Here is a 16,092-nt window from a genome sequence, read left to right on the forward strand (position 1 = left end):
AGGCTGGTCATGATAGAAATTCCTCAGTTTTTCTCCCAGAAACTGTGGGTAAAATGTCCCTATTCTAGTAGATCGTTATCCCAATATCATTTGTCCCAAGTTTGTGCAAACAGTTAGGCCATATTTTTCCAATCAATTTAAAGCAAATACCCTCAAATGATTTCTAGGAGAAAAACTGCAATATTTAGCCCTGTCTCATCAAATACTCAGATTGTTCATGGTTGTGAGGACTTTAGACACTGAAATTAGAGTGAAAAAGGAAATCTACAAACCCTTGAGTCAAAATCATAGTTCTCTGAATTTGTCACATCTGCCCAGGTCCAATGTCATGAGAGTAGAATCAGAGTGCCACAGGTATGGCCTGAGACTAGGAAGAGAGCCATGCTCACTGACCCATCCCATGTCTGGGCTTCCAGGTAGAACTAGAGTTTCATTCAACCTACATGTGCCTATAGGTCCTCACTGCAGCAATGACATCTCTCAGCTCAGTAATGGCCACTTGGAGCAGGAATATGATCTTTATATGAAAGACTCAGTGGATCCTTATCACCTTCATAGAAAGGTACTCACCTCCCACGTCAAGAGAAAAGCCAACACGTTTTTCCTCCAATGCATAAAACGAACTTCCATAGGCCTGGCAGGAGTCAGGCTGTTCAAGACAACTGGAAGGAGTTGAATAACATCTATCCAGTGAGTCCTGCAACACTTCAGGCTCTACTACCTCCAGCAGCTCCCTGCTGAGCCTGGAAAAGGAGGAAAAAGTAAAGAATAAGCCAGGGGGAATCAGACACAACAGAGCCCCAACTAGGTTTCATGGGTAGCATAAGGAAGTGGTTAAAAAAGTAAAAGGATAGATCCATTAATGAGGTAACAAATTATTGCCTTCATGTTGGGACAGAACAGGGCCAAATGGAAAAGAATGAAAGAGAAAGACAGATAGACACACACACACACACACAGACACACACACACACAGAGAGAGAGAACGAGCTCAGTGAATTGTCCAGGTGACACACTGATGAGGGAGTAACAGGACACTCTGAGTTAGTGCCCTCAGGACACACAGCATACAGTGATCATGAAAAGACTGCGCTCAATAATTTTCCATAAAATGTGCTCAAGTTTCCATGCAGTCGCCACGAGAATACAGTTTCTGAAGTCTGGTCCACCTACAGTAGGTTAGTAAATGATAAGGGGAGGAAGAAATGGAAACCTAAATATCTACTGCAATGAAAACCAACAGCAATGTTACTAGGAATAATTCAGGCTTGGTTGAAAAGATGTAATCGTTAATGTCAGCCCGCTCTGTTTTCCCTGAACCAGGAGTCTCCAGATGTCAACACAGAAGTAGCTGTTCACAATTGCTCGGTTACCTGGGGCATGGTGGGCCTTGGTCTTCTTCCTCTTCTTGGTTCTTTTTAATTCCTGCAATACATTCAGACAGGGACAGACTAAATAAGCCAATTCACCTACACCCGTAACAGTCCACTGTCTAATCCCCACACAGGGATCTCAGGCTCCTCAGCATGAGAACAGGACAATGTGAGAGATATACTTCAGGAGGCCTGAAAGCTGGTCATGATATTCTTTGGTTTGCATCTCAGAACCAAGGGTGAAATATCCCCATTCTGGTAGATCGTTATCCCAAAATCATTTATCCCAAGTTTGTGCAAACAGTTATGCCTTATTGTTCCCATCAGTTCAAAGAAAATGCCCCAGATGATTTCTAGGAGGAAAACTGCAGTATTCAGCCCTGTCTCATCAAATGCCCAGCTCGTTCATGGATGCAAGAATTTTAGACACTGAAATTAGAATGAAGGAGGAAATCTACAAACCCTTGAGTCCAAATCATAGTTCTGTGAATTTTTTACATCTGCCTGGGTCCAATGTGCTGAGAGCGGGCTCAGGTTGCCACAGGCATGGCTGGAGACTAGGAATAGAGCCTTGCTCACTGACCCATTTCATGTCTAGGCTTCCAACTGAGACTACAGTTTCATTACAACCTATATGCGCCCATAGGTCCTGCCTGCGGCAATGACATCTCTCGGGTCAGTAAGGGCCACTTGGAACAGGAATATCACCCCTATCTGGAAGACCAGGTGGAGGCTTATCACCTTCATAGTAAGGTACTCACTGTCCACGTCAAGAGCCAAGCCAAGGTACTGTTCCTCCAATGAGTAAACAGCACTGCTGTAGGGCTGGCCTAAGTCAGGCAATTCAAGATAACCTGAAGGAGTCGAATAACATCTATCCAGTGAGTCCTGCAAGACTTCAGGCCCTTTGTCATCCAGCAGCTCCCTGCTGAGCCTGGAAAAGTAGGAAAAAGTAAAGAATAAGCCAGGGGGGAATCAGAAACCACACAGCCCCAGCTAGATTTCATGGCTAACATAAGGAACTGTTTAAAAAGAAAAAGGACAGATCCATTAATGAGGTAATGAATTATTGCCTTTATGTTGGGATAGACCAGGGCCAGGTAGAAAAGAATGAAAGAGAAAGACAGGGAGAGGGAGAGAGAGAGAGAGGAGAAAGTGAGCTCAGCGAATTGGCCGGGTGACACACTGATGAAGGGGTCAAAGGACACTCTGAGTTAGTGCCCTCGGGACACACAGCGAACAGTGATCATGAAAAGAGTGGGCTCAATAATTTTCCATAAACTTGCTCAAGATTCCATGCAGTTGCCATACAGCCTTTGAGGTATGGTCAACCTACAGTAAGTTAGTAAATGATAAGGAGAGGAAGAAATGGAAACCTAAACATCTACTGCAATGAAAACCAACAGCAATGTCAGTAGGAGTAATTCAACCTTCGTTGAAAACATGAAATTGAACACACTCTTGTTTTCCCTGGACCTGGCATCTCCAGGTCTCAACACAGAATGAAGCATCCATAATTGCTCAAAGTTACCTGGGGCATGATGGGTCTTGGTCTTCTTCCACTTCTTGGTACTTTTCAATTCCTGCAATAAGTTCAGACATGGACAGACATATTAAGCTGGTTCTCCTACACACATAACAATCCACTGTCTAATCCTCACACAGGGACTTCAGGCTCCTCAGCATGAGAATAGGACACTGTGAGAGATATTCTTCAGGAGGCCTGAAGGCTGATCACGATAGAGAGTCCTTGGTTTTTGTCCCAGAAACTGTGGGTAAAATTCCCTATTCTGGTAGATCGCTATCCCAATATCATTTGTCCCAAGTTTGTGCAAATGGTTATGCCATATTTTTCCAATCGATTTACAGCAAATGCCCCCAAATGGTTGCTAGGAGAAAAACTGCACTATTCAGCCCTGTCTCATCAAATACTCAGATTGTTCATGGTAGCGAGGATTTTAGACGCTGAAATTAGAGTGAAGGATGAAATCTACAAGATCTACAAAATTGAGACAAAATCAGAGTTGTGTGAATTCGTCACATCTGCCCAGATCCAACATCTTGAGAGTAGGATTAGGGCGCCACAGGCATGGCCTGAGACTAGGAAGAGAGCCTTGCTCACTGACCCATCCCTTGTCTGGGCTTCCAAGTGGAACTAGAGTTTCATTCAACCTACACGTGCCTATAGGTCCTCCCTGTGGCAATGACATCTCTCAGCTCAGTAAGGGCCACTTGCAGTAGGAATATGACCCTAACCAGAAGACTCAGTGGATCCTTATCACCTTCATAGAAAGGTACTCACCATCCATGTCAACAGCCAAGCCAACACGCTGTTGCTCCAATACGTAAAAGGCACTTCTGTAGGGCTGGCATGAGTCAGTCAGTTCAAGACAACCTGAAGGAGTTGAATAACATCTATCCAGTGAGTCCTGTAAGACTTCAGGCTCTTCCACTTCCATCAGCACGCCGTTGAGCCTGGAAAAGGAGACAAAACTAAAGAAGCAGCCAGGGAAAATCAGACACCACAGAGCCCCACTAGATTTCAGAAATAACATAAGGAAGTGGTTAGAAAAGAAAAAGGATAGATCCATTAATGCCGTCAAAGTAAAAAACCTATTGTCCACGTAAAGGGCGAAGCTGATGTGCTGTTCCTCAAATGAGTAAAACACACTTCTGTAGTGCTGGAATGAGTCAGGTAGTTCAAAGTACATTGACGGAGTCGAGTAACATCTATCCAGTGAGTCCTGTAAGACTTCAGGCTCTTCCACTTCCATCAGCATGCCGTTGAGCCTGGAAAAGGAGACAAAACTAAAGAAGCAGCCAGGGAAAATCAGACACCACAGAGCCCCACTAGATTTCAGAAGTAACATAAGGAAGTGGTTAGAAAAGAAAAAGGATAGATCCATTAATGAGGTAAAAAAAAAAAAATTTATTGCCTTTATGTTGGGATAGAACAGGGCCAGGTAGAAAACAATGAAAGAGAAAGACAGAGAGAGAGAGACAGAGACAGAGACAGAGAGAAAGTGAGCTAGTGAATTGGCCAGGTGGCATACTGGTAAGGGAGTAAAAGGACACTCTGAGTTAGTGCCCTCATGACACACAGCAAACTGTGATCATGAAAAGAGTGAGCTCAATAGTTTTCCATAAAATATGCTCAAAATTCGATGCAGTGGCCATGAGAGTACAGCTTTTGAAGTATGGTCAACCTATGGTACGTTAGTAAATGATAAGGGGAGGAAGAAATGGAAACCTAAACATCTACTGCAATGAAAACCAACAGCAATGACAGTAGGAGTAATTCAGCCTTCGTTGAAAACGTGACATCAAACACACTCTGGTTTCCCTGAATCTGTTGCCTCCAGGTGTTAACACAGAATTAAGCATCCACAATTGCTTAAAGTTACCTGGGGCATGGTGGGTTTTGATCTTCTTCCCCTTCTTTTCTTCCCCTTCTTCTTTTCTTCTTGGATCTTCTTCCCCTTCTTTTCTTCCCCTTCCCCTTCTTTTCAATTTCTGCAATACATTCAGACATGGACAGACACATTAAGCTGATTCCCCTACACACATAACAATCCACTGTCTAATCCTCACACAGGGACCTCAGGCTCCTCAGCATAAGAATAGGACACTGTGAGAGATATATTTCAGGAGGCCTGAAGGCTGGTCATGATAGAAATTCCTCAGTTTTTCTCCCAGAAACTGTGGGTAAAATGTCCCTATTCTAGTAGATCGTTATCCCAATATCATTTGTCCCAAGTTTGTGCAAACAGTTATGCCATATTTTTCCAATCAATTTAAAGCAAATACCCTCAAATGATTTCTAGGAGAAAAACTGCAATATTTAGCCCTGTCTCATCAAATACTCAGATTGTTCATGGTTGTGAGGACTTTAGACACTGAAATTAGAGTGAAAAAGGAAATCTACAAACCCTTGAGTCAAAATCATAGTTCTCTGAATTTGTCACATCTGCCCAGGTCCAATGTCATGAGAGTAGAATCAGAGTGCCACAGGTATGGCCTGAGACTAGGAAGAGAGCCATGCTCACTGACCCATCCCATGTCTGGGCTTCCAGGTAGAACTAGAGTTTCATTCAACCTACATGTGCCTATAGGTCCTCACTGCAGCAATGACATCTCTCAGCTCAGTAATGGCCACTTGGAGCAGGAATATGATCTTTATATGGAAGACTCAGTGGATCCTTATCACCTTCATAGAAAGGTACTCACCTCCCACGTCAAGAGAAAAGCCAACATGTTTTTCCTCCAATGCATAAAACGAATTTCCATAGGCCTGGCAGGAGTCAGGCTGTTCAAGACAACTGGAAGGAGTTGAATAACATCTATCCAGTGAGTCCTGCAACACTTCAGGCCCTTTCTCATCCAGCAGCTCCCTGCTGAGCCTGGAAAAGTGGGAAAAAGTAAAGAATAAGCCAGGGGGAATCAGAAACCACACAGCCCCAGCTAGATTTCATGGCTAACGTAAGGAAGAGTTTGAAAAGTAAAAGGATAGATCCATCAATGAGGTAACAAATTATTGCCTTTATGTTGGGATAGAACAGGGCCAGGTAGAAAACAACAAAAGAGATAGACACACACACACAGAGTGAGCTCAGTGAATTCGTCAGGTGACACACTGATGAGGGAGTCAAAGGACACTCTGTATTTGTGCTCTCAGGACACACAGTGAGCAGTGACCATGAAAAGCATGTCCTCAATAATTTTGCAAAAAATGTGCTCAAGTTTCCCTGCAGTTACCATGAGAATACAGCCTTTGAGGTATGGTCAACCAATCCAGTCTCTCATTGCTGGATATTTGGATTGGTTCCAAGTCTTTGCTATTGTGAATAGTGCCGCAATAAACATATGTGTGCATGTGTCTTTACAGCAGCATGATTTATAATCCTTTGGGTATACACCCAGTAATGGGATGGCTGGGTCAAATGGTATTTCTAGTTCTAGATCCCTGAGGAATTGCCACACTGCCTTCCACAATCGTTGAACTAGTTTACAGTCCCAAAAACAGTGTAAAAGTGTTCCTATTTCTCCACATCCTCTCCAGCGTCTTCAACATTCTTCAAGAAAAGAATTTTCAACCCAGAATTTCATATCCAGCCAAACAAAGCTTCATAAGTGAAGGAGAAATAAGTCCTTTACAGAGAAGCAAATGCTGAGAGATTTTGTCACCACCAGGCCTGCCTTACAAGAGCTCCTAAAGGAAGCACTAAACATGGAAAGGAACAACCGGTACCAGCCACTGCAAAAACATGCCAAACTGTAAAGACCATTGACGCTAGGAAGAAACTGCATCAACTAACGGGCGAAATAACCAGCTAACATCATAACGACAGGATCAAATTCACACATAACAATATTAACCTTAAATGTAAATGGGCTAAATGCCCCAGTTAAAAAAACACAGAATGGCAAATTGGATAAAGAGTCAAGACCCATCAGTGTGCTGTACTCAGGAAACCCATCTCACATGCAGAGACACACATAGGCTCAAAATAAAGGGATGGAGGAAGATCTACCAAGCAAATGGAAAACAAAAAAAGGCAGGGGTTGCAATCCTAGTCTCTGATAAAACAGACTTTAAACCAACAAAGATCAAAAGAGACAAAGAAGGCTACTACATAATGGTAAAGGGATCAATTCAACAAGAAGAGTTAACTATCCTAAATATATATGCACCCTATACAGGAGCACCCAGATTCATAAAGCAAGTCCTGAGAGACCTACAAAGAGATTTAGACTCCACACAATCATCATGGGAGACTTTAACACCCCACTGTCAATATTAGACAGATCAATGAGACAGAAGCTTAACAAGGATATCCAGGACTTGAACTCAGCTCTCCACCAAGCAGACCTAAAAGACATCTACAGAACTCTCCACCCCAAATCAACAGAATATACATTCTTCTCAGCACCACATCACATTTATTCCAAAATTGACCACATAGTTGGAGGTAAAGCACTCATCAGCAAATGCAAAAGAATGGAAATCACAACAAACTGTCAGACCACAGTGCAATCAAATTAGAACTCAGGATTAAGAAACTCACTCAAAACCGCACAACTACATGGAAACTGAACAACCTGCTCCTGAATGACTACTGGGAAAATAACAAAATGAAGGCAGAAATAAAGATGTTCTTTGAAACCAATGAGAACAAAGACACAACATACCAGAATCTCTGGGACACATTTAAAGCAATGTGTAGAGGGAAAATTATAGCACTAAATGCCCACAAGAGAAAGCAGAAAAGATCTAAAATTGACACCCTAACATCACAATTAAAATAACTAGAGAAGCAAAGCAAACAAATTCAAAAGCTAGCAGAAGACAAGAAGTAACTAAGATCAGAGCAGAACTAAAGGAGATAGAGACACAAAAAAACCTTCCAAAAATCAATGAATCCAGGGCTGGTTTTTTGAAAAGATCAACAAGAAAACCCTGTTTGGCTAGTTCACCTGGCTCATCTGATGGCAAGTTCCTATCTTGAGAGGACTATGAAATTAAAACCAATACAAGTGCCACAAATAACATACAACATTGTAAATCTGCACAATTTGTAGCTGGGTGAATGGAAGAAATAGTTCTATTCATCACTTCCTCATTTTCCCTAAACCTACAATCTCCAGATGTCACTACTGAATTAACAGCCAACAATTCCATAACATTACCTGGGAGACACTGGCCCTTTTTCTTCCTCTTCCTCATTATCACTTTCATTTTCTGTAAATAAATTCAGAGAAGCAGGTCACATTAAGCAATTCATACTTCACATATGAGGAAATCACTGTCCAGTCATAGCACAAGGACGTAACTATTCTCAGTGCAAGAATAAGGATTCTGACAGGAATATTCTAGGGTGTCCTAGATTAACTTTGGTGAGAATTAGATGACCCTGCTTTCCAGATCCACAGGCCAAAATCTCCCTCTACGTGTAGACCATAATGCCATATTCCCTACCTGAGTCAAAGTTAAACAAAATTTTTTCCCCAAAAAAATCTCCAAAAATTGGTCAAACAATTTTCTAAGAGTGTTGCTGCAGTACGGACTTATATCACCAGGTAACATGGACATTAAACGTTTAGAGGCATCTATACATGAAACACGACTGATAGATAAATTTGAACAACTCTTGCTTTAAAAAGAATCTGTGATTTGGGAGGCCAAGACAGGTGAATCATTTGAGGTCATGAGTTCAGGACTACACTTGCCAATATGGGGAAACCCTGTCTCTACTAAAAATACAAAAATTAGCCAGATGTGATGTTGTGCACCTGTGGTCCCAGCAACTCAGGAGGCTGAGGCAGGAGAATCACTTGAACCTGGGAGGCAGAGGTTGCACCAAGCCAAGATGGTGCCACTGCACTCCAGCCTGGGTGACAGAGCAAGACTCCATCGAAAAAAAAAAAAAAAAATCCACGATGCTACAAAGAAACATTGGATCAGCCATTGCATTGACAGGGTGGAAAACCAGGGTCCAGCCTTCCTTTATGGAAATATATCAGCAAAGTAAAGAAGAAAAGTTTCCGTCCTGATTTCAGGGTGACTGTGCAGCTAAGCAAGCTGACTTAAAGGAGATCCAGATGAAAGCTGAGAGCAGTGAAGCCTGGGGAACAATATTTCCAAATACAAAGGCAAGGCTGCCAGCTTCCTTAAACAGGCATAGAAACTCCATGGACATTGTTCAGGTACAGATGACTTAATCACAGATGACAAGAGATACTGAATTGAAGCTAGGAGGCCTGACAGATACTGCCTGTGCACCTCCTGCACTCAGGTGACTATGAGATTGTCACACTTGCCTGGGGTTGAGTAACTTGATACTGGGGACTGGCAGACAAAGGCATGACATTAGCTGAGAAGGACAAAAAAACTCCCTGATATCTGTTTAGAAACCCATCATAGTTTTTTATTCAAATGAATTTGTGTTTATAGAGCCTGTCTTCAGAGTCTATCTTCCTCAGCCTAGAGAGAGGTATGAGAAAAAAGGAAAACAGAGGCTACCTGGAATAATGTGTACAGCATCCTCCCATTCAACATGAGAGGATGAGCCAATGAGAGTTGAGTCGACTTTGTCTTCCTCAAATGTGAATTTGGTTTTCCTATGAGGCTGGTTGGAGTCATAATGGCCGTGGCTATTTGAACAAGTGATGGCACATTCCTCCAGTGAGTCCTCAGGGACTTCCTTTCCTTCAGCCTTCTGCATCTCCCTGATGAGCCAGGTGGGACAGAGATGACAGAAGATTAAACACAGAGGGATTGGACCCCAGGGAGTCCTAGCTGGTTTTGACAGGCGGCATTAAGAGAGTGGTCCCAGAAAGCAAAATGGAGGTTCCCTTAAAGAGGGAACAGGCAATTCTCTTCTCTCTGCAACAGAGCATGGCTGCCATGGGAGCCAGAGAGGAAGACAGCAGCTGGTGTTCAGTGCACTGGACAGATAGGAGCTGAAGAGGATGAAGACTCAGCTATCCCTGTATGGCACAGACATGACACTTGGCACACATAGAGAAACACGACAGCTGCCGCACCCTGTGTCTAAGCTGGGTTCAATTTCACATACTGTGGCCAAGGGGATGCGGGCTTTTGGCCCACCATAGATGCCAGAGAGGGTGTGCCTCCTAGACATTTTCATGTGTTACCACCCATTACTTGCTCCTGAGTATTCAGTGTTACCTGGGGGGAGATGATTTCTGCACTTTCTCAGCCTCCTCAACTTGAACATCTTCATCCTCATCTTCGTCATTTTCTATAAATACAAAATGTTCGTTCAGATATTTCCCACTTCACATTCCGCAAGCACAGTCAGCCCAACGTGCACAGAGACGTGAACATCTACGTATGGTTCAGCATTGTACTGAAAACTCTCATGTTTTATCTTTCACAAAATGCCCTGGCATGGTTTCCTGATCCATCGGGCAATGCATTTCTGATGTGGAGGGCCACCATCAAGATGTGGCCAAATACTGAAAAGACCTTTTGCTTCCCATATCACTGGAGGCTTGTGCAGCCTCTCTCTGGACTTTGGCAGCTGTCTCCCCCACCCTGCCACAGATCTGATTCCCAGGAACAGGCTTGGTGTCCTGTCACAGTTCGCATTTCAAACCTCATTCTTTCTCTTAGGAGAGGACAAACTTGTCCCACAGTCCTCTATGCGTCATGAGACTGCACGGGCCCTCCATGTGGCTTCTGCTGTGTTATTCAGGGACATTCTATCCATGGGGAGTGCTCCAGTCTGAAGCACTTCCTACCACCAAATGCCCCCACATCAAGTGCCTTCTCCAACACCACATGGAGAGGGGCTTCATCTCATTTTGAAAAGCATTCGTAAGTGTTCCCATATTTGGATGCTTCAGACCCTTGCAAGAGACAATTTGTCTGCCTTTGCACATGGAGAGAGAGAAACTCTGGAAAGATAAATCACTCACTCACCGACACTTACTAAGAACATTGCCAAAAAGACAGCCTGGGAACCTTCATTCTTAGCCCAGAGCTCTTTTCACTCCAACAAGCGCCCTCCCATCACAGCCTCCTTCCTGTCCTTTAAAACTAGACAGATGCTGCCTCTTGCTCCAAAGACCACCTTCCATCAAGGAAGGAGGGACACTTGCAATACTGTGACCTCCAAACCCATGGGTTTCCCATCTCTGTTCTTACCCAGGAAGTCCTGGTCATGTCATGGCCACATAGGTGTAGCAGAAAAAAACCCCACTGATGCAACTGTCATTGTGAAAGTATGGAGGTCTGGAGCCTCTCATAAGCCTGGGGTTTTGGGTCATCAGGGCCTATGGCCACCTTACCTGGGCTGAGCTTTTGGACAAGTTGCTGTGCCAGTCTACACCCCTCAGCCAGCTGTTCTTGGAGGTCCTGCCCCTGGGACTTGTCCGGCTCATCCGGAGTGAGGAGGGCCTGGACATGCTCATTCAATGAGCGGGCGGCATCTCTCCCTTCCCATAACTTCTCCTTTAACTGGGTCAGCTCTCGTTCCTGAGAGTGAGCCAGGACTTTATATTGCCTAAGGTGAGACGGTAGAGAAAATTTAAGAGTAGAAAGGGTTGAGTGATCCGTTCAAATATTGCAACAGAGACTTCTGAGACAATGTCCTCAAGGAGACCTTCAAGCAGAAGGTCAGCACATGTTCAAAGGAATGTCTGTGGCCAAGAGAAAGAATAGAAAATGGTTTACAGGCTTCCTCTGTATCAGAGAGGGCTCCTGCAAGATCCTCGATGATGTTCCATTCATCTTTCCCTTCTGTAAACAAAAGTAGGTGTCTTCCTAATTCCGTTTCAAAAAGACATCCTTTCAGTTCCTCACTCTGGCCATGGACATTTCCATGTGAAAATACACATAGTGCATCTTGCGGCCACTAGATACAAAGCCATGTACAGAAATGAGGCCAGATGCAGATGGGGCGAATTGAAAAGACGAAAGAAGAAAAGAATGACAGGGTCGAGAAGGCAACATTGATTGAGTGAAAGAATGAGAAGCCGCAGTCAGTCAGGAGGTGATTCTCACTCAGGGTAAGTGGGGTGGTGACGGCACACCATTTTGAGTATACTGAATGCTGCTGTGTGGTTCACACTCCTTTGGTTAATTCTGTGTTATGTAAATTTCACATCAACAATTACTTGCTCGAAAAAGAGAAAACAAGGCCCTGACAAACAACTGCAACCCATACATTTTTATTATACTTCTTCTCTGCTTGATAAATACTTGTGTGTTGCGAGCCTGCCATGGCAATTCCTGCCCTTCCCCTGGCCCAGCTTCGTTCTTATTTCTCCCCACCGAGCTGTTGTACTTCAGAGATGTACACACCTGCCCCCCTGCCTGCCCCCATGGGGTCCCCTCACCTGAGCTCCTCAGCTTGCTTGAGCTGCTCCGCAAGCTTCTCCTCCTTGAACTGTCGTCGCTCATTCCTCAGCATAGATTTTATGAGGTCTTCGCACTCTTCATATTCTGAGAAAAGACAGACACGCCTGCCTCAGTGGAAGGCTGGACATGCTGCTGTGGTCATTGCCTACAGGGCAGGAGCCAGGTCCATCCCAAGGACAAAACTCTCCCCAGTACCAGGGTCTAGACAGGGATTTCCACATCTTTACTCTTCAGTCTCCTGACTTTCTGGCATCTGATCCTCCAAAATTTAGAGATGAAGAAAGAGAACCTCAAGGGCACATCAAGGAATCATCTGACAAGATGATTCAACCACAACGAAGTGGAGTCAGAATTCACAGTCCCTGAGGTCTGACTCTGAATGCGGGGCCACTTTCCCAAGCCTTGCAGCCTCTCCTCTAAAACACTGCACTGGGGCATGAGTAGTGATTTCTTGTACAGTCGGGAAGGCCCCTAGGACTATGGGACTGATGGTTTCCCTTTTACTGGGAATTTCAAGGACAAGTATGCGAAAGATTTTTAAAATCTTTGATTTTTAAATCATATCTTCAGTTATGATTTTAAGAATCATATCTGAAGCATAAAGTGTGACACATAACACCATAAGGCCATGAAGGAAATATGCCCAAATGCTAATAAAATTTGTGTTAATTTAGAAACAGCAGAATGAAGAACTAATAGATAGGATCGTCTCAGCCGATCCTCCCACCTAAGTCTCCTGAGCAGTTGGGACTATAGGCATGCAGCACCATGCCTGCCTAATTTTTTGTATTCTTTGTAAAGATGGGTTTCACCATATTGTCCAGGCTGGTCTTCAACTCCTGAACTCAAGTCATCCTCCCACTTGGGCCTTCCAAAGTGCTGTGATTATATGTGTGAGTCACAGCACCTAGCTCCATCCTAGTTTCTGACTAAAACAATAACAATATGTGTATATACAGCCTGTCCTCAGAATTGATCTTCCATAGCCTAGACAGAGGTATGAGACACAAGGAAAATAGAGGCTACCTGGGAGAATGTTTAGAGCATCCTGACATTCACCATGAGAGGATTCTCTGTCTACAACCAGAGGTGAGTTGACTTCGTATTCCTCAAATGTGATTTTGATGTTCTTGTGAGGCTGGTTGGAGTCACAAGGGCCGTGGCTATTTGAACAAGTGATGGCACATTCCTCCAGTGAGTCCTCAGGGACTTTGCTCTCTTCAGCCTTCTGCACCTCCCTGATGAGCCAGGTGGGACAGAGATGACAGAAGATTAAACACAGAGGGATTGGACCCCAGGGAGTCCTAGCTGGTTTTGACAGGCGGCATTAAGAGAGTGGTCCCAGAAAGCAAAATGAAGGTTCCCTTAAACAGGGAACAGGCAATCCTCTTCTCTCTGCAACAGAGCATGGCTGCCATGGGAGCCAGAGAGGAAGACAGCAGCTGGTGTTCAGTGCACTGGACAGATAGGAGCTGAGGAGGATGAAGACTCAGCTATCCCTGTATGGTACAGACATGACACTTGGCACACATAGAGAAACACGACAGCTGCCGCACCCTGTGTCTAAGCTGGGTTCAATTTCACATACTGTGGCCAAGGGGATGCGGGCTCTTGGCCCACCATAGATGCCAGAGAGGGTGTGCCTCCTAGACATTTTCATGTGTTACCACCCATTACTTGCTCCTGAGTATTCAGTGTTACCTGGGGGGAGATGATTTCTGCACTTTCTCAGCCTCCTCAACTTGAACATCTTCATCCTCATCTTCGTCATTTTCTATAAATACAAAATGTTCGTTCAGATATTTCCCACTTCACATTCCGCAAGCACAGTCAGCCCAACGTGCACAGAGACGTGAACATCTACGTATGGTTCAGCATTGTACTGAAAACTCTCATGTTTTATCTTTCACAAAATGCTCTGGCATGGTTTCCTGATCCATCGGGCAATGCATTTCTGATGTGGAGGGCCACCATCAAGATGTGGCCAAATACTGAAAAGACCTTTTGCTTCCCATATCACTGGAGGCTTGTGCAGCCTCTCTCTGGACTTTGGCAGCTGTCTCCCCCACCCTGCCACAGATCTGATTCCCAGGAACAGGCTTGGTGTCCTGTCACAGTTCGCATTTCAAACCTCATTCTTTCTCTTAGGAGAGGACAAACTTGTCCCACAGTCCTCTATGCGTCATGAGACTGCACGGGCCCTCCATGTGGCTTCTGCTGTGTTATTCAGGGACATTCTATCCATGGGGAGTGCTCCAGTCTGAAGCACTTCCTACCACCAAATGCCCCCACATCAAGTGCCTTCTCCAACACCACATGGAGAGGGGCTTCATCTCATTTTGAAAAGCATTCGTAAGTGTTCCCATATTTGGATGCTTCAGACCCTTGCAAGAGACAATTTGTCTGCCTTTGCACATGGAGAGAGAGAAACTCTGGAAAGATAAATCACTCACTCACCGACACTTACTAAGAACATTGCCAAAAAGACAGCCTGGGAACCTTCATTCTTAGCCCAGAGCTCTTTTCACTCCAACAAGCGCCCTCCCATCACAGCCTCCTTCCTGTCCTTTAAAACTAGACAGATGCTGCCTCTTGCTCCAAAGACCACCTTCCATCAAGGAAGGAGGGACACTTGCAATACTGTGACCTCCAAACCCATGGGTTTCCCATCTCTGTTCTTACCCAGGAAGTCCTGGTCATGTCATGGCCACATAGGTGTAGCAGAAAAAAACCCCACTGATGCAACTGTCATTGTGAAAGTATGGAGGTCTGGAGCCTCTCATAAGCCTGGGGTTTTGGGTCATCAGGGCCTATGGCCACCTTACCTGGGCTGAGCTTTTGGACAAGTTGCTGTGCCAGTCTACACCCCTCAGCCAGCTGTTCTTGGAGGTCCTGCCCCTGGGACTTGTCCGGCTCATCCGGAGTGAGGAGGGCCTGGACATGCTCATTCAATGAGCGGGCGGCATCTCTCCCTTCCCATAACTTCTCCTTTAACTGGGTCAGCTCTCGTTCCTGAGAGTGAACCAGGACTTTATATTGCCTAAGGTGAGACGGTAGAGAAAATTTAAGAGTAGAAAGGGTTGAGTGATCCGTTCAAATATTGCAACAGAGACTTCTGAGACAATGTCCTCAAGGAGACCTTCAAGCAGAAGGTCAGCACATGTTCAAAGGAATGTCTGTGGCCAAGAGAAAGAATAGAAAATGGTTTACAGGCTTCCTCTGTATCAGAGAGGGCTCCTGCAAGATCCTCGATGATGTTCCATTCATCTTTCCCTTCTGTAAACAAAAGTAGGTGTCTTCCTAATTCCGTTTCAAAAAGACATCCTTTCAGTTCCTCACTCTGGCCATGGACATTTCCATGTGAAAATACACATAGTGCATCTTGCGGCCACTAGATACAAAGCCATGTACAGAAATGAGGCCAGATGCAGATGGGGCGAATTGAAAAGACGAAAGAAGAAAAGAATGACAGGGTCGAGAAGGCAACATTGATTGAGTGAAAGAATGAGAAGCCGCAGTCAGTCAGGAGGTGATTCTCACTCAGGGTAAGTGGGGTGGTGACGGCACACCATTTTGAGTATACTGAATGCTGCTGTGTGGTTCACACTCCTTTGGTTAATTTTGTGTTATGTAAATTTCACATCAACAATTACTTGCTCGAAAAAGAGAAAACAAGGCCCTGACAAACAACTGCAACCCATACATTTTTATTATACTTCTTCTCTGCTTGATAAATACTTGTGTGTTGCGAGCCTGCCATGGCAATTCCTGCCCTTCCCCTGGCCCAGCTTCGTTCTTATTTCTCCCCACCGAGCTGTTGTACTTCAGAGATGT

General features: G+C 44.5%; 1 protein-coding gene across 1 annotated transcript in view; it reads right to left on the reverse strand.

Annotated features, from left to right (window-relative positions):
- The window catches only part of LOC134730803 (neuroblastoma breakpoint family member 12-like), a 42,759-nt gene that overhangs the window by 6,082 nt on the left and 20,585 nt on the right, over positions 1–16,092 (reverse strand). The window contains exons 20-35 of the mRNA XM_063606285.1: positions 15,084–15,298; positions 13,960–14,032; positions 13,285–13,496; positions 12,237–12,342; positions 11,187–11,401; positions 10,063–10,135; positions 9,394–9,599; positions 8,061–8,112; positions 5,601–5,773; positions 4,778–4,886; positions 3,987–4,163; positions 3,676–3,848; positions 2,905–2,956; positions 2,135–2,307; positions 1,374–1,425; positions 571–743 (exon numbers count right to left, since the gene is read on the reverse strand). Of these exons, the coding sequence (XP_063462355.1) occupies positions 571–743; positions 1,374–1,425; positions 2,135–2,307; positions 2,905–2,956; positions 3,676–3,848; positions 3,987–4,163; positions 4,778–4,886; positions 5,601–5,773; positions 8,061–8,112; positions 9,394–9,599; positions 10,063–10,135; positions 11,187–11,401; positions 12,237–12,342; positions 13,285–13,496; positions 13,960–14,032; positions 15,084–15,298 (2,234 nt within the window). The remainder of the gene's footprint in view (positions 1–570; positions 744–1,373; positions 1,426–2,134; positions 2,308–2,904; positions 2,957–3,675; positions 3,849–3,986; positions 4,164–4,777; positions 4,887–5,600; positions 5,774–8,060; positions 8,113–9,393; positions 9,600–10,062; positions 10,136–11,186; positions 11,402–12,236; positions 12,343–13,284; positions 13,497–13,959; positions 14,033–15,083; positions 15,299–16,092) is intronic.

This window comes from Pan paniscus, chromosome 1, assembly GCF_029289425.2.
Source record: "Pan paniscus chromosome 1, NHGRI_mPanPan1-v2.0_pri, whole genome shotgun sequence".
NCBI lineage: Eukaryota > Metazoa > Chordata > Mammalia > Primates > Hominidae > Pan > Pan paniscus.